The 19,022-nt window shown below is 41.3% G+C and overlaps 1 protein-coding gene across 1 annotated transcript in view; it reads right to left on the bottom strand.

Moving 5' to 3' along the window:
- The window catches only part of LOC113425898 (disintegrin and metalloproteinase domain-containing protein 32-like), a 32,017-nt gene extending 14,219 nt beyond the window's left edge, over positions 1-17,798 (bottom strand). Inside the window, exons 1-11 of the mRNA XM_087969810.1 lie at positions 17,744-17,798; positions 17,274-17,359; positions 14,465-14,526; positions 12,064-12,142; positions 9,940-10,016; positions 8,015-8,204; positions 6,163-6,228; positions 5,608-5,679; positions 3,462-3,628; positions 2,607-2,688; positions 558-694 (exon numbers count right to left, since the gene is read on the bottom strand). Of these exons, the coding sequence (XP_087825936.1) occupies positions 558-694; positions 2,607-2,688; positions 3,462-3,628; positions 5,608-5,679; positions 6,163-6,228; positions 8,015-8,204; positions 9,940-10,016; positions 12,064-12,142; positions 14,465-14,526; positions 17,274-17,359; positions 17,744-17,798 (1,073 nt within the window). The remainder of the gene's footprint in view (positions 1-557; positions 695-2,606; positions 2,689-3,461; positions 3,629-5,607; positions 5,680-6,162; positions 6,229-8,014; positions 8,205-9,939; positions 10,017-12,063; positions 12,143-14,464; positions 14,527-17,273; positions 17,360-17,743) is intronic.
- Between the last annotated feature and the right edge of the window lie 1,224 nt (positions 17,799-19,022).

Below are 19,022 nucleotides of genomic sequence, written 5' to 3'. Positions count from 1 at the left end.
CAAGGAGAGAAGCAACCTGGGATTTCCTAACCGTCTGGACACAGTACTCGATCACCACTATGATAATAATTGGGGGCTGGAGACTAAACCATATGAAGAATGGCTGCAGGTTTTGGGCCTGGCTAGTCTAAAGGAAAGAAGAATTAGGGGTGACGTGATAGCAGTATTCCAATATTTGAGGGGCTGTCCCAAAAAAGAGGGAGTCAAATTATTCTCCAAAGCACCTGAAGGAAGGACAAGAAACAAGGGATGGAAACTAATCCAGGAGAGAAGCAACCTGGAATTAAGGAGAAACTCCCTAACAGGGAGGACAATTAACCAGGGGAACAGCTTGCCACCAGAAATCACTGGAGGTTTTTAAGAAGAGTCTAGACAACCCCTTATCTGAGATGGTATAGGGTCTCCTGCTTGAGCCAAGGGCTGGACTAGAAGACCTCCAAGGTCCCTTCCAGCTCATTCATTCCTGAGAAAAGCCCATTGAGCAATACCCATCCCTATGGCTTCTTAGCTCTGTCCTGGCTACGAAGGGCAGAAATGAATCTAATAGGAATACTTGCATTGCGTTCGTGTTCATTATACAGATGTGCCCAGGGCATTTGCACTCTTTGCCGTCTTCATATTCCATCCCCAGGCTGAAACCCAGCAGTTGGGCCAGAATGACTGAAAAGGTCTCCAAAGTGACTGTCTTCTCATACTGGAAGAAAGAAGAAGAGGAACCAGACTAAGAAATCAAAGTATTATCTGTTCTGACCCAGCTCTCCAAACACAACAAACCCTCTGAAGTGAAGATTTCTTCATTAGGAGCACCAGGCCAACAAGTCCATCTGATCATCAGATGAATAGTATAAGAAAAATAATGCCACATTTATTCATCTCCACCTCCTGCCTTTTATCCCCAAAGCTAGGGTGGGACTTCGCTAGCAGCAGTGTCTCTTCCTTCCCAAGGACCGGCCCATGGATTTCCACTGCTCTCCTCTCCTCTGCCTTCTGCACATCCGCGTGTTAGGCACTGGACCCAGCTGTTCCTCTTCTTCTTGCCAACTCCAGACCTGGGGGCTGTTGACTCTCCATCTGAGAGCTGACGGACAGCCCAGACTCCGACTCTGTCTCTCTGTCTCTGTCTCCCCTAAGCCTAACCCTGTCTCTCTCTCCCCCTCTCTCTCTTTCTCTCTCTCTCTGCTATCTCCATTCCCTCTTCATCCTCATAGCTCTTAGGTTGCCTTGATGCTGGTCCTCCTCCTTCTCTGATTTGGCTGCTGGAGGGGCCAGTGGCTGACAGGCCATAACAATTTCACTAAGACAACAGCAAGTTATATATGGGTCCATGACGTCCCGCTTCAGTTTTATGTTGGTTTTATAAACCTGAAAGTCATATTCTACATTGAATTAGAGCAATGGTTCTCTACCTGTGGTCCAGGGGCCCCTGGCGGGGGGGCACCCCAATGTTGTTTTGCAAATGTTATGATTTAAATCGAGTTGCCATGGGTGATCCATGGCCACAAAGGATAATTCAAGAGGATTCGTGGTGTTGAAATGGTTCCTCTCCTGAACTCATTTCTGCTGCTTTTTTTTTTCATCCACTGAGTCACCCTACTCTTTAGCGATTCCCAAAGGTGCAACTAGAGTTTTTTATTTTGATTTTTTTTTTCTTTGAAAACCTTTCACTTCTCAGCCAAGAAGCTTCTTTAGTTCTCGTGCAATGTCGTAATCCCAAAGAGGGCACTGGAACTGCCAGATCGTGATCACATGACTGTTCTGACCAAAGCTTCCAAGACCGTAATTATACACACGCTTATTTTAAAAACAAGTCTTGTTTTATTGCGACACTGGGAGTTATTTTCATTCCCAGCCGGGTAATTAATCTCAAACAGTCCCTCGAGATAAGCACCCACCTTTCTTCCCCGTGAAATGCTGCCATTAACAGAAGTGTCAAATAAACTAGAACAAAAACCAACCAAAGTAGAAAGAGCTTCAAGAATGAATCTAAACCGAACGAACTACTTTGCTTCCTGCAAAGGTTTCATCATCTTGGCCTGTCCTTTATACCTTATGGGAGGGGAAATCACCTCCCAGCCTTACTCCCAAGGCGTCCCTTTTGTTTCAACTGCTCTTGCCTTCTAGCAGCTCTGCGCATAGGCACACTGGGAACAGGCTCCCTTGGGTCCTCTGCCTGGAGGCAGCACCCCACTCCCAGATGGTCCTGGCCCCGTCTCTGCATCAGACGCAGGACCCTCGTCCGAGTCCTCTCCAGACTCCGGGACTGGTCCCCGTTCTTCCCCACTGTCCAATTCTGCTGCCCTCTGCACCGGCTGCCAGCGAACCACAACAATTACCTCACAAGTGCTACAACAGCTGGTACTACAAGAATTGGTCACACATCCATTTATTCAGTATTGGTGTCAGTTTAAATGATCACTGGAGGAATGGACACAAGCCAAGGACTTCCTGAACAAGGATGAATTCAAGGGAATTCTTATTTTATGTTGTTGTTGTTGTTTTTGCTAGCGTCTAAATCTGATATCTTTTATTATCTAGTGCTGACGTCTTAACCCAAACCAACCCCAGATCAAATGTTTAACCCTGCAGTAAAACCTGTGATATGGTACCAGAGCTACGGCTGCATCAAAATTCCGGAGGCACAATTTTCCAGTAAAAGCTGCTCCCACGTAATTTGGCTTCTCTCTGAACCTGCAGCACAAGGCAAGAGAAGAGGATAAATAAATGGATGGATGGATGGATGGGTAGGTAGGTAGGTAGACAGGTAGGTAGATAGGTAGACAGGTAGATACAGACAGACAGAGATAGATATAGACAGGAGATAGATAGATAGATAGATAGATAGATAGATAGAGAGAGATAGATAGAGAGAGAGAGAGAGAGAGAGAGAGAGAGAGAGAGAGGCAGGCAGGCAGGCAGGCAGGCAGGCAGGCAGGCAGGCAGATGATAGAGATAGACAGACACAAATGATAATTTAGATAGATAGATGATAGAGATAGATAGATAGACAGACAGATGATGATGATGATGATGATGATGATGATGATGATAGACAGATAGATAGATTGATAGATAGATCGAGATAGATAGATAGATAGATAGATAGATAGATAGATAGATAGATAGATAGATAGATAGATAAAGACAGATATGGACAGACAGATGAAGGGAGAGAGAGAGAGAGACAGACAGACAGATATCAATATGAACTAGGCCCATGACAAACCACCACATGATGTACTGGTTTGGCCACATCATATTTTGTATGTGCAGCTATTACTTCTTGTAAACCTGGATTTAGAGACAATGTTTAAAAATGTTCTTTTTAAAAAGCACATTTCCCAAACTCTTTGCTGTATGTATTTACAAGCACCTATTTTCCCCCCAAAAAAGATCATAAATACTTTACCACCAAGGGCATCAAAAGGAAAAACAGGATTGGCATTTAATGTCTTTCCACTTACATGAAGAAAAAGGCCAGATCGTGAGGTCGCAGAACAAGGTATGAATTTTTCCATTGCAAAAACCTCCGGAGAATTTCATCAGCTTCTCCTTCGGTCGAGATTTTATTATTGTCTGTCCAGAACTCCAAAGAGGAAAGTACAACTGTTACATTAACGTCGGCAAACATCTGAAAAGAAAAGAATAAATCTTCTTTTCGTTGAAGCAATTCTCCACAATTTGGAACGTTAATTAATTAAAAACAGGTTCAGCTCTTCTCATGGTTAAACTAGATTTAGCATCAATTCCCCCCCAAAAAACAAAGATTTCAATTGTACATTGAAGAACAGAGTCGGGGATAAAATCAGACTGCAGCAGGAGTTAAGTTAATCAGAATAAGAGAATAGCAGAATAACAGAACAGAATAACAGAGTTGGAAGGGACCTTGGAGGTCATCTAGTCCAACCCCCCCGCCCAAGCGGGAGACCCTACACCATTTCTGACAAATGGCAGTCCAATCTCTTCTTGAAGGTCTCAAGTGATGGCGCTCCCACAACTTCCGAGGGCAACTTCTGTTCCATGGGTGGATTGTTCTCACTGTCAGAAAGTTTCTCCTTATTTCCAGGTTGAATCTCTCCTTGATCAGTTTCCATTCATTATTTCTTCTGGCCTTCGGGTGCTTTAGAAAAAAGCTTGACCCCCTCCTCCTCTCTGTGGCAGCCCCTCAAATATTGAAAGGCTGCTATCCTGTCTCCCCTGGTCCTTCTCTTCACTAGACTAGCCAGGCCCGGTTCCTGCAACCGTTCATCGTATGTTTTAGTCTCCAGTCCCTTAATCATCCTGGTTGTTCTCCTCTGTACTTTTTCTAGAGTTTGGAAAATAGGCTGACCTCTCTCTTCTTTGTGGAGGTCCCTCAAATATCGGAACCCTGCTATCATGTCACCCCTAGTCCTTCTTTTCACCAAACTAGACATACCCGATTCTAGCAACCGTTCTTTATATGTTTTAGCCTCCAGTCCCCTAATCATCTTTGTTGCTCTTCTCTGCACTCTTTCTCTATTTTATTTTATTTTATTTTATTTTATTATTATTATTTTATTTTATTTTATTATTTTATTTTATTTTATTTTATTATTTTATTTTATTTTATTTTATTTTATTTTATTTTATTTTATTTTATTTTATTATTTATTTTATTTTATTATTTTATTTTATTTTATTTTATTATTTTATTTTATTTTATTTTATTTTATTTTATTTTATTTTATTATTTTATTATTATTTTATTTTATTTTATTTTATTATTATTATTTTATTTTATTTTATTATTATTTTATTTATTATTTTATTTTATTATTTTATTTTATTTTATTATTTTATTATTATTTATTTTATTTTATTATTTTATTTTATTATTTTATTTTATTTTTATTATTTTATTTTATTTTATTATTATTTTATTTTATTTTATTTTATTTTATTATTTTATTTATTTTATTATTTTATTTTATTTTATTTTATTTTATTATTTTATTTTATTTTATTTTATTTTATTTTATTTATTTTATTTTATTTTATTATTTTATTTTATTATTTTATTTTATTTTATTTTATTTTATTTTATTATTATTTTATTTTATTTTATTTTATTTTATTATTTTATTTTTTATTTTATTTTATTTTTATTTTATTTTATTTTATTGTTATATTTTATTTTATTATTTTATTTTATTTTATTTTATTTTATTTTATTTTATTATTTTATTTTATTTTATTTATATATTTATTGAATGCATATCTCTAGCATTTAATGCTTGGAATTATGTTGGCAATATAGCAATAGCAATAGCGCTTAGACTTATTTACTGCTTCACCGTGCTTTTACAGCCCTCTCTAAGCAGTTTATAGAGTCAGCCTCTTGCCCCCAACCATCTGGGTCCTCATTTGACCCACCTGGGAAGGATGGAAGGCTGAGTCAACCTTGAGCCTGGTGAGATTCGAACTGCTAAATTGCAGGCAGCTGGCAGGCAGGTGAGATAGCCTGCAGTACTGCCCTCTAACCACTGCGCCATCGTGGCTCATATCAACAGTTCTACATCAAACAGGATGAAGAATAAAATGCAGCCAGACCCGAAGTTAATTGGAGAGAAAACCAGAACCATAACTTACACTATTCACAAAGCCGATAATCTGCACAATGTTTGAAGTTACATATTCAGGATTTCCGCCCAAATAGTTGAACTGAAAAACAAGTAGTTGATACACAGTTCACAATTTATTTATTTATTTAAAAAAAGACAATTATTACTTGCATGCAAAACCTGCATTCAAAGCAAAAGGGGGCTTAGATTAGAGCTGGGCTCCCAGTTCATCACAACGACATGCTTTAGTTCAGGGGTAGTCAACCTTTTTATACCTACCGCTCACTTTTGTATCTCTTGTTAGTAGTAAAATTTTCTAACCGCCCACCGGTTCCACAGTAATGGTGATTTATAAAGTAGGGGACAAAACCCCTACCGCCCACCATGAAAGCTGGAACGCCCACGAGTGGGCGCTAGGGACCAGGTTGACTACCCCTGCTTTAGTTAATATCCACTCTGAATTTATTAGACAATGCAACAGCCACCACAAATCAAATAAATTAGTACCAACTATGATACCAAGTCACGAAGGATGGGGACGCTTAGAGAATTTGGAGATATTTGGGACGGTTAAGAGACTTACCAAAACCTTGTCCACAACAGCGTAGACTTCAATGTACCTGTGACTTTTCGTGGTATCTGACAGCGGCTGAGGATGGACAAAAAAATAATAATCCATTTTTTAGCAATGCTTCTGCATTTCACCAGCAACTCTACACAATTCTAGCAGCATGCAAAATGTATTTTCCTTAGCAGTACGGATGTCAGCATTCCAGGGAAAATCCATTCCTGTCAGTAACTCCAAGACAAACATAATCTCAAGGTACTTTTATTAGAATAGCACCAGGCACATTCTGTGGAATTCTGAAACTAAAAGTTTCACCCGGACTTCCCACACTATCCCAGAGAGCCTCCGGAGCCCGGGGAGAGCAAAAATGCCCCCCTCCCCTCGTCACGGTGCAGGAGGCCAACTAGGCCATTGCAGACAAGGAGCACCACCATGACCATGCCCACCCAGTAATCGAACCCATGGCTAAAAATTTTGAAGCCCACCCCTGTCCAAATCCCAGTTGCAGGCAACAACAAGGAGGGAGGAATTGCTTTTGGCAAGGTTGCCATTTAAAAACAACAACAACAACCAAGTTTTGTTTAACTTGCAGCAATTTAAAATGGGCATTGTATACAGTGCATTGGCACAAGCAAAAGTTCCCTCCTCAAATAGTTAAAGTGGCCTTTGGAAGCTGACACATTCCCTGTGAAAACCGTCCCTCCTTGTCTGTGTGTCTGTACTGTTTCACTTTGATGGTTGTTCCTATAAAATGTTCTTTGTGCAGGCATTACTTCCCACAGCTAAAAGTCTGTAGAGATTCTCAGTCATCCAGATCAAGGTTGTCCCAAAGGTGCTTTTTTCAGGAGGCAACTGGCCTTTCTTTTGTGCTTCTCATCCAAGAAGCTTCTTCAGCTCTGACTGGATGGTGGGGAAGGGAAGGATTTATACTCCTTGCAGACAGCTGGTCATTTGCATCCTTTGAGAGGGTTGTGTTGAGGCCACTTGGAGGTTTATCTATGTCCTCAGGGTCACCTGAGTAGTGCTCCTTGTCTGCAATTTTTTCCTCAGTTTCTACTCCCACACCATTCAAAGGCTGTTCATTGGAATGACCCTGAGGACACAGATAAACAAACCTCCAGGTGGCCTCAGTGACCCTCTAAAAGGAGGCAAATGACCAGCTGTCTGCAAGGAATATAAATCCTTCCATTCCTCACCATCCAGCCAGAGCTGAAGGAGCTGAAGAAAAAAACCAGAAAGTCCAGCTCCTTTAGTAACTTTCCACAGACAACAGAAGAATGCCTTCAAAGGAATAGAACGAGTTTTAAAGAGGACACGGCTGCTTTAACACTTCAAGGGGAAACGCTCTGTTTTGGCCAGTGGCTTTTGCAATGGACCTCTTTCAACTGCTTTGCACAGCCCTATGCTGTGGGATTCATTTTTTTTTATTACCAGTTCTGTGGGCATAGCTTGGTGGGCATGACTTTGTGGGTGTGGCTTGGTGGGCGTAGCTTGGTAGGCATGGTAGAGGAAGGTTACTGCAAAATCCCCCATTCCCTCCCCACCCTACCCCACTAACCTGCTTTCCAGCTCCGTTCTCCTTGTGCAGGGCAACCAAAGGAGACCCAGCCAATCAGCTGGGACTTGGGAGGCAGAGAAACAATGGGGGCAGGGCCAGTCAGAGGTGGGATTGGCTGGTTCTCCGAACTATTCAAAATTTCCGCTACTGGATCTCCAGAACCAGCTGAATATCACCTCTGTATGGAACCATCTAATGCTGACGCCATCTTGAGAACTTCAGCAGGTGGATAAGCTATAAGCCTAGTACATAAGCAGGGTAAACACTTTTAAAGACTGCTTTGAAAAGGAAATGAAGCACAGCACTGACCACAGTATCTGAAAGCAGCTTATAAGATACATGTCGTGTCTTCGTTCGGTTGTCTACATGGGTGACATTTTCTGTCCAAATTGGGCCTTTGGCGTTTTCGCTGTTTAGTTCATAAATTAGGTGCTCAAAGGTAGTTGAAGATTCCAGGTGCTCAATGCCGTAGCTGACATTCTCAAACTGTATCACGCCCCTGAAAATGTCCACATTGTTATAGCACGAGATTTTCTTATCCATTGACAAACCCAGCCTGCCTTTTTCCCCCCAGTAGTTTATTCATCGTGAAATACAGGTAGTAAATACAAGTAGCATTTGCTAAGCTAGTTGTTAGAGTTGTTGAGCAGGTCGTTGCCATTCTTAAGTGAATCATGCCATCGTTAAAAAAGGAAACTAGCTTCCGCCATTGTCTGTGCTTATCAGAAGCCAGCCAGAATCGTTACAAATGGCAGTTGCGTGATGCCCAAATCTTGATGACGTGACCCTGGAGGTATTGCATGTCCTGGCCACTTTTTACAGAGGCACAATTGAGAGCATTTTAACAAATTGCGTCCCTGTTTGGTTTGGTGGCAGCAGTGCCTCAGATAGAAAGTCCCTACAGAGAGTGGTGAGGACAACTGAGAATATTACAGGAAGCTCACTTCCCATTATTCAGAATACTGCTATGTGCTTAGAGCTCGAAGCATTGTTAGAGACCCCACACACCCACTTCATGGTCTGCTTCTGTTGCTCCCCTCTGGGAGGGGTTTTTGAAGTATTTATAGTAGGTCTACTAGATAATGTAGCAGCTTTGTTCCTTATGCCATCCATCTTATAAATACACAGGATTCCTTTTTCCTCCGCCCTCTTTATGTATACATCTGAACTAGACTGTGTTGTTTCTCTGTGTCATATAATATATGTGGGTATATGCATAATTTTTGTATGTATTTATTTTGTCATGTTTATGTAGTGTATATTAGAGGTGGTGACACTTTGAGAATTGGATGCCATGAAATTTCATTTTAATGTATGACGATGAGTGTACATTCAAAGTGACAAAGTGTACATTGGATTGGGACCGAGGGTGGGATTCAAATTTTTTAACAACCGGTTCTGTGGGTGTGGTTAGGTGGCCATGTGACTGTGTGGGCGTGGCTTCTTCTTCTTCTCTTGCAACCCCCCCCCCCCCCAGTTTTTTTTTTGCCTCCTGGGCCTCAGGGAAGTCTCCTGGGCAAAGCAGTAAGACAGAGAGGTGAATCCAGGCACAACTGATCGTCGGAACAGCTCATTGTCGGGAAGAGTGGGGGGAAAAAGAAATATCTTAAGGACTGAATCGGCGGGGGAGAATGCAGTCAGCGATGCCAGGCATACACGCTGTCAGCTCTGAGATTCAGCTGCCACGAAAGGAAGGGGGGTGGAGGAGTTGAAAAGTTCAAGGTTCTTCCGTATGTTGCATTAAAAAAATTCCAGCTGCAGTTAATTGGTTCTTGTGATTAACGAAGTGCAGAAGTGGGAGGAGAGAAGGTGGGTTTTGTGAAACTGTGCTGAAAATGACTTTCACTTTTGGAAATGCCATAGAAGTACCAGAGCTGTTCCTAATAAATCAGTTGGAGATTATACTTGTCTCAGAGTGATTTATTACCATGGACAATTTCTAGATGCCTAACACACACAATGTTGCGCATGCACAATGAGGACTGACGGCGGGTGGAGAGGGGCGGGGCCAGCCAGGGGCAATATTTGCCATTTCTCCGAACTGCACAGAATCGTCACAACCGGTTCCATAAAACCGGTCTGAACCAGTAGAATCCCACCCCTGATTGGGCCCGCAGCTAATCTGGCACTCCACACCATTATTCCCATTTCTGAAGCAACTATGAGCTGCAAAGAAAGAAAGGTCGGGGCCTATTTTTTAAGCCTGTACCTATTTTCAAAAGTAATTCTCTTACCTGAGGCCAGAGCAGATGCTGAGTATTGCCATAGAATTGGGGAAGCCTTGGATATACCCTTCATAGAAGCATTCATTCTAAAGACACATATTTTTTTAAAAAAAAGAATCAATTAATCTAACCATTCCTTAGCTAATTCCCTTTTCTAAATAGGAATAATTTGGCCCTATTAACAGGCACAATTTATATGCCTTTTGGACTTTTGCAGCTGATCTGGAACTTATGATTATATACGCGTGACTTCACTGGACAGAAACACCGTTTCTCACCAATCTTAAAGAGAGTTCTGGGGATCTGAGCCATTATTTCTACCTCAAGGTGTGAATTTCAGTTTTAAAAGCCATAAACTATTTAGAAAGTTCAGAGAAGAATAACAAAGATTAGAAATGAATAGAATAGGAATAGGAATAGGAATAGAATAGAATAGAATAGAATAGAATAGAATAGAATAGAATAGAATAGAATAGAATAGAATATTGGAATGAAGAATAGAATAGAAAGGAAGGGAAAGAAAGGGAAGGGAAGAGAAGGGAAGGGAAGGGAAGGGAAGGGAAGAGAAGAGAAGAGAAGAGAAGAGAAGAGAAGAGAAGAGAAGAGAAGAGAAGAGTTGGAAGGGACCTTGGAGGTCTTCTAGTCCAACCCCCTGCTTAGGCAGGAAACCCTATACCACTTCAGACAAATGATTGTCCACTCTTCTTAAAAACTTCCATCATTTACAACTTCTGGAGGCAAGGTGTTCCACTGATTGATTGTCCTGACTGTTAGGAAGTTTCTCCTTAATTCCAGGTTGCGTCTCTCTTTGATTAGTTTCCACCCATCGCTTCTTGTCCTGCCTTCAAGGGCTTTGGAGAATAATTTGACTCCCTCTTCTTTGTGGTAGCCCCCGAGATATCGGAACCCGGCTATCATGTCACCCCTAGTCCTTCTTTTCATTATTAGGGGACTGGAGGCTAAAGCCTACCATGAACCCTCGTGGAAACTGGGTGTGTCCAAAGAAAAGGTTTAGGGGTGATACAATGGCTACCTTTGGATTTTTGAGGGCCTGTTCACAGAGAAAAGGGGGTTGATTTATTCTCCAAAGCACCTGAGGCTAGGACAAGAAGTAATGGTGGAAGATTATTAGTTCAAAATGCAGAAATGCCAGGTTGTTCTCATTGGGGTGTTTCTACTCCAGTGGTACCTGCTTTCCCACCTACACCTGTCCCAACATGCCAACAGGCAGCGGTAGGTGGCATGGTGCCCAAACCGGTCTCGGACTCGCTCTGCCTGCCAACTTTAGGGGCTCAATTAATGCCAATGGAGGTGCAACAAAGGTTTACTGAGGTAATTAGACAGGGACTGACAGGGGGAACACAGCAAGGTGTTAGATACTCATTAGTTAGGTACTATCCCAGTCATTACACACCGCAGTCAACATAAGATGAGCCAGCCTCTAAGGACTGACTCTGCTCCAACCTCAGAGGAAGACCAATCTGACTATTCGGTTGAGGAAGGAGAGATAAAGGAACTGTTGGAGGAGGAAACTGAACCCTTTGATCTGGGTTCAAAGGGCTCTTTCGACCCCATTTATTCAAGCCATTGTTAGCCAAAGCCAAGAGCGCAACTGGACTAGATCTTAACACTGAGGTTCCAATCTAGAACTAAGGAGAAATTTCATGATAGTGAGAACAATCAACCAGAGGAACAGCACTCCTTCAAAATGTGTGGGTGCTCCATCACTGGAGGTTTTCGAGAAGAGATTGAACAACCATTTGTCCAGAGTGGTATAGGATCTCCTGCTTAAGCAGAGGGTTGGGCTAGAAGACTTCCAAGGTCCCTCCAAGTTGTTACAGAAGAACATCTCTGTTACTCTATAAGTAATTAATTCTAGGATCATTTCGTAGTGCACAAACTTGCCTGGAAATTAAAATCTTCTTCAGACTTTCCTCTCTGAATTCCTATAGTATCTCTCAGCTGTATAATATTAACTGTGGTGCTATATTAGCAAACCAAAATGGTATTTATGGCATTGGAAGACATGATTTGGAGAAAAAAAACTACCACCACCCCAATATTTAATGGTTTAATGTAATTTAAACCGTGGTTTGAATTTTGTGAGGACAAAATGCAATAAAACATCTTCACCTGAATGTCTGGGATACTGGGTTGCACAAAGCCTCCGGGGTTGTAGGTATAAATCATAAAATCATTGGGCAAAAAGGACCTGTGGTGAAACCAATGAAACAAAAGTCAAACTGGAATCAAAGAGATGGATAAAGGCAAAGGTTCCTCTTGCACATACGTGCTAGTCATTTCTGGCTTTAGGGGGCAGTGCTCATCTCCATTACAAAGCTCCAAGAGGCTGCGCCGGTGCGACAAGTCTCACAAAGACTCATTTCTGGCGGAGTTTGGGGGAGAGAAAGAAAGACTTCTGCAGCTCCTGCTGCTTTCCTTGCATGAAGCCAAAAGTCTCTCTTTCTCTCTCCCCCTGAGAATAGAGCTGGAGACGGTATCCTGCGATCCCAAATAAAGAATGATCGATCGGTAGGAAAACAGGATGGGGAATTTTCCTGCAGACTTTTTGGGGGGGATTTTCCCAGGGTCTCTGGTCCGCAGGATTTAAAATTATGAGTTTGGTGGTCCCTGAGGTCCAAAAGATTGGCCACCGCTGACTTAGGCTGTACTCCCACACCATAGCCTAGAACGCTCTGCACCCTCCCTATCACCGATCCCCTCTACTTCCCTGACACCCGATGTATAAACCCCCCTCCCCTCACTAAAGTGTCATTAAATCGGAGCGCTGCAGCCACGTCATGTGGGGATTCCCATTCAGCCTCCCACTCCCAGGTAGCAGTGCGAGGCAGCGTCATAGCGAATCCATCGCTGGCGGGACGGATCCATGATTAACATCTTTTATTACTGGCAGGCGTAGTTTGATTATGGAGCCCAACATTCTGTGGCTAAGCAAAGTGGGTGTTAAACGACTTATGCCGGATTTTACCACCATTTTTGCCGCTGTTGTTAAGCCAATCCATGTCGTCGTTAAGTGAATCAAGTGGCCATTTAGCAAATCTGGCTCTCCCCCCACCCCAATGGGCTATGGTTGCTGGGAGCTGCTGGGGAAGGTTGCAAGTGATGATTGCAGGACCCTTGGACACGAGGGACACAATGCACTCGATTTTGATTCACCGATTGATCATGCGACTGTGGGGAAATGCTAGGAGGGTCATAAGTGTGAGGACCTGTCTTAAGTCAACTTTTTCAGGGCCGTAACTTCGGATTGCTGCTAAACCAATGGTTGTCAGCAGGGGTGGGATTTAAAACTTCCAGCAACCGGTTCACTCCTGTCTCCGGCTTCCGGAGGGCCTCCAGAGCCCGGGGAGGCCATTTTCCCCCTTCCAAGGGTCCGGAGGCTTTCCCCGGGGCCCCTGGGAGGGTGAAAACAGCCTCCCCTGGGCTCTGGAGGCCCTCCGGAAGCCGGAAACAGGCCCGTTTCCGGACTTCCGGAAGGCCCGTTTTTCCCCCTCCCAGAGCCTTCGCGCAGACCCTGCCTTTACCTACATCCAAAATGGGCTGCATTGAAACTCCTGGGAGGGGTGGGGCGAGGTGGGCAAGGCCAGCCGGTTGATTGAAATACCGGTTCAGCAAACCGGATGTAACTTTAAACATCCAGTTTGCCCCGAACCAGTCCAAACCAGTAGAATCCCATTTCGTGACCATTCGAAGTTACAACAGCCCTGCAAAAAGTGACCTAAGACCAATTTTCACGCTTACGACTGTTGTAGCATCCCACCCACCCACCCCCCAGGGTCACATGATTCATATTCAGATGCTGGACAACCGACTCAAATTTATGACGGTTTCAAGTATCCCGGAGTCACGTGATTCCCCCTTTTGCGATGAGCGAAGTCAACAGGGAAGCCAGATTCATTTAACAACCGGGTTACTAATTTAAGAATTGCAGTGATTCGCTGTGACAAGAAAGGTCGTCAAATGGGGGAGAACTCATTTAGCAAATGTCTCCCTTAGCAACAGAAATTTTGGCCTCAATTGTGGTCGTACGTCGAGGACTACCTACAATGTGAACCTCCATATCTAAGCATTCTCCTCAAACCTTGTTAACTGCCCAACCTTTTGTCCACTAAATCTCATTAGGACGCTTCCTCTATCGTTGTCTCCAGAATTTCCTCTCCTTTGTATTTCGCTATCAATTTAAAGTTTATTTTAAAAATATAAAATAGAAATACGAGATAATAATATAATAAAGATAATAGAAATACGGTGAGGGAGCAGGCCGAGGTAAAGAGAGAGAAACACCTCCCAATGTCAAAATTTATGTCCAATTCCAAATAATTCTAGGACGTTTATAGGACAAAAACAAAATGGGTGGAGTCTGGGCAACTAAATAGAGCTGAGTGTTTACTGGCCGGATGGCCTTCCTGTCACCAATGCAAAGTTATATTCAGCAGATATATTCAGTGAAGAATTGAATAGTGAAGAATTTGACGCACACAAGGCTAAGATTGGAAAACCGAAAGTAACTCACTGTTGTTTCAGGTAGACGGTGTAGTGCTTCTTTTCTATGGTAAGAGTGTAGGCCTGAACACTCTGCTCATTGAGAACAAAACAAAGCAAAGGGCAATTTGTTAGAATCAGTTAAATAAACCACTCCGTTGTTTTGTGTTTGTGCAAGATACCACGATCACAGGTCACAAAAGTAATTTTGCAGAATAAATTCTTAATAGGAACAGATCTGGAATAGATCCAGCATCAAACCCTAAAACAAGGATTTGACGCTGGAAATGAAGGCAGAAAAAGTTAAGGGAAAGATTTAAAACTGAGTTTTTGCAACCTTGGCAACTTTAAGATGGGTTGGACCACAATGCCCAGAATTCCCCAGCCAGCATTAAACAAATCACAATCTAATGCGAATTTTAAACACAGTCCATTAAACCAAAATGGGAGAAGAATTTCAAAGAACGATATGTAGTTTTAAAGAAATCAGGGAGGGAAAGGAAAACGTGCATTCCACTGAAAGATTTTAAAGGAGAGGTGTCCAACCTCAGCAACTTTAATACTTCTGGACTTCAAGTCCCAAAATTTCCCATGCTGGCTGGAGAACTCTGGGAGTTGAAGTTCACATACATTAAAGGTTATATTTATATTATATAATTTATATAATTATATATTATATAATATATTATTTATATTAAAAGAGGCTCTAGAAAGAGTGCAGAGAAAAGCAACAAAGATGATTAGGGGATTGAAGGCTAAAACATATAAAGAACGGTTGCTGGAATTGGGTATATCTAGTTTCATGAAAAGAAGGAGGAGACATGATAGCAGTTTTCCAATAACTCAGGGATGCCCCAAAGAAGAGGGAGTCAAGCTATTCTCCAAAGCACCTGAGGGCAGGACAAGAAGCAACGGATGGAAACTAATCAAGGAGAGAAGCAACTTAGAACTAAGGAGAAATTTCCTGACGGTTAGAACAATTAACCAGTGGAACAACTTGCCTCCAGAAGTTGTGAATGTTCCAACACTGGAAGTTTTTACAAAGATGTTGGATAATCATTTGTCTGAAATGGTGTAGGATTTCCTGCCTAGGCAGGGGTTGGACTAGAAGACCTCCAAGGTCTCTTCCAACTCTGTTATTCTATTGTATTCTATTAAAGCTGCCAAAGTTGGACATCCCTGCTTTAACCAAGAAGAATTCAAAATTGAAAAATACGCAATAAACATTATTTTTTTAAAAAATCAATTGAATATTTAAAAGTATCACTAAACACGTCAGTGGTTTTAACACCTAATGAACTTGTTTATAAACATTGAGGTGTACTGCTGATGAGATGCTTTTCACATCTTAGGTGAGTAAGTAAAAAAAAAATCACTTTGGTTTCCATGCAATTTACTGATCCTCTCATCAAAGATGTATGGACAGAGTAAACTAAATTGGCAAAAAAATACATTTGCAAGAGCACCAGCGGCATTCTTCCATTTAAAGAGCGCAGATACCATAGTTAACACAGTACAAGTTAACTCCACAGGTGGTTTCTTGCAACAACAAATCAAATTATTTATTTTGCTAAGTGGTGCTTTTGTCTTAGCAAGTCACAGGCTGAAAGAGCAAATGGCTCAGCTTTCAGCGCTACCCATCTGGATCCAAATAGGGTACTATTTTTTTTTTTATGAGCCGAAGCAAAAATACCAATTCCTCCTTATAAAATAGAAACACCACAATGCAGAGTTTCCATTTTGATAAATCCGTTCAGGAGAGGCAGGCGTGTCCACACGGTGTGGTTTGTGTGCACTTGCATATTTGAAAGGAATTGAGTTTGTTTTCTTTGTCTCAGCCGCCATTTTGACTTTTTGACTCTACCTGGGACAGTCCTACAAAACAGGCCTTTGGAACTAAGAAGAAATTGCTCTTCGCCCATTGAAAAGTTCATAAAATATCCTCAACCCGATGGATTCCGCAAAACAGTTTTGAAACTGGAAAATTCAGGTGTGCAAAGAGCTTTGGATTCAATCCAGTTTCACTTTACGCCATGAATAATGTTTTTTTCATTCAAAACTTAAGGAGAAACGTTTAATGAAGAACATAATAAGGGCTGTTTTTTTCTTCCCATCATCAGCAAATTTCACATCAAACCACACCGATACCAAAATGTCTTAAAATCTGGAAGAGTGGATGTAAATGCCACTCCTCCAGATTAGTGCAATTGTGACGAACACAAGTACTGTACATAACAGAATAACAGATTAACAGAGTTGGAAGGGACTTTATAGGTCATCTAGTCCAACCCCCCAACCCCCCACCCAAGCAGGAGACCCTACACCATTTATTTATTTATTTTTAAAAAATTATTTTTAAAAACCAACATACACATACAAAACATAAAAACATAAAACCACCTTCCATTTTATATACGTACAGTGGGTCAGTTGGTTACATATCTTTTGTGCTATCTTTTTGTAGTCATTTACTCACAATTTATATCAGTCTTCACATTGTCGAACTAATATATGCTTATATATAATCAGTTATTAATTATCCATGACTAAACTATTTATTCCATCATTTTATACGAGATGTTCCAAGTTTTATCTTACACAAAATTATCTAGTCTATTACATTACCATGCCTTTTTATCCAACCATTGATAAAACAAATCCCATATCATATAAAATTTCTGACAGATCCGAGTCCAATCTTTTCTTGAAAGTCTCAAGTGAGACTTTCAAGTCCACAATTTCTGAGGGCAACTTCTGTTCCATTGGTTGACTGTTCTTCCTATCATTTCTGTATTATCAACTAATAAATAAATCAAAATGCATTTTAAAACCCCAAATACCTCATCCTCAGCACTACCTATACAATCTTCAGATGAGTTGGCTGGTATCTTCAGGGGATAAGTGATATGCAAAAATGTTTGACACTCTAAAAAAGAAAAACAGGAGAAAACCAATTAACATTTCATTTGACAATCAGTTTCCCAGAAATTTCTTTTTTAAAAAAAAAATATTTATTCCCTCCTCTCAAAAAAAAAAAAAAATCAGTTCACACATTGCACACTACCAAAATGTGATTTGTTTTGTCCGGATCTCACAGTTTCTAATGTGAATCCAGCCATTGTGGCTTGTAAAAGTTTATTATTTAGTGTTTTGCATGAACTCAGACACACACTGATGTTTTGTGTGCTGTTTTTTATAAAAACTAAGCTGGACACCACAACATGGTTAGGTTCATATCATAGGTCCATAAGAAAGACAAGCAACATCAAGTGTCTCTGCCAATGTATAAACTATACCAGTGCTGGCTAACCTTTTTGGGCTCCTGTGCCAAACATGTGCAGAGGGCATTGAGGGCGCGCTCGCATGCCAGCACCCAGAAGGCAATGTGCGCATGGCCCCCATGCCCTGTGCGCATGTGCATGTGATTTCCCCCACGCCACCCTCTTACCAGCACTGCACATGCACACACCTCTCAGATGATTTTGAGGCCTTTTTCGGCCTCCCAGAGGCTTGAGGGAAGCCTCTGCAGCCTTTGGAGGCCGACAAATGGGCCCGTTTCGTCACTTCCAGTATGTGCGGAAAACAGCTGGGTGGCATGCAACTGAATGTAGCTGAGTGTTTACTGGCCGGATGCCCTTTCCGGCACCAATGCGGAGTTCACAGCAGATACATTCTCATTGTATCCAGAGAGAGAAATATCTGCCTCTACCTAGGATTGAACTCACAGCCTCCTCAAAGCCACTCTGTGTGTGTGTGTGTGTGTGTGTGTGTGTGTGTGTGTGTGTGTGTAAAATTAAAAAGGTATGCATGTATCTGCATGTATTTCATGAGAAGAGTACTCCATTCCTCATCTCACAATAGTACACCTTATGCTACCAGGCTCGAAATTTTGGACCTGGACAACCTAAAACTATGCCGCCTACAGCCTGATCTAAGCTCAGTACACAAAATTGTCTGCTACAATGTCCTACCTGTCAAAGACTACTTCAGCTTCAACTGCAATAACATATGGGCAAACAATAGATGCAAACTCAAAGTAAACTATTCCAATCTCCATTGTAGAAAATACGACTTCAGCAACAGAGTGGTCAATGCCTGGAACTCGCTCCCTGACTCTGTTATTACACCCTCAAACCCCCAAGTCTTTAACCTTAAACTATCCACTATTGACCTCACCCCATTCCTAAGAGGTCTATAAGGGGGACGTGCATAAGCACTTCAGCGTGCCCAATGTACCTGTGCTACTGTTCCCATTTATTTGTACTCATTTATTATGTATATACTTATATATACAGTTTCTACTTATATGTTTATATGTGATGTTCATACTTATACTTGTTTTCTCATACATGCTTGACAAACAAACAAATAAATAAAACAATAAATATTACAAATAATATATATATATTATTATACAGAAGCCTGATGATGGCAGATGAGATTCTGCTGAAACGCTACAACTTTAAAAGAACTACAATGACGTGGGAAAATACCCGAACCAAGCCGAACACCATACATGTAAGTACCCATGAAAACTTAAGAAAACTATATATATATATATATATATATATATATATATATATATATAT

This window comes from Notechis scutatus, chromosome 7, assembly GCF_049901735.1.
Source record: "Notechis scutatus isolate UNSWTSFEM ecotype Mainland chromosome 7, rNotScu1.2, whole genome shotgun sequence".
In the NCBI taxonomy this organism is placed as follows: domain Eukaryota; kingdom Metazoa; phylum Chordata; class Lepidosauria; order Squamata; family Elapidae; genus Notechis; species Notechis scutatus.
Note: the sequence above shows the minus strand (reverse complement) of the source record. Positions and strands in the feature narration are given on the sequence as shown.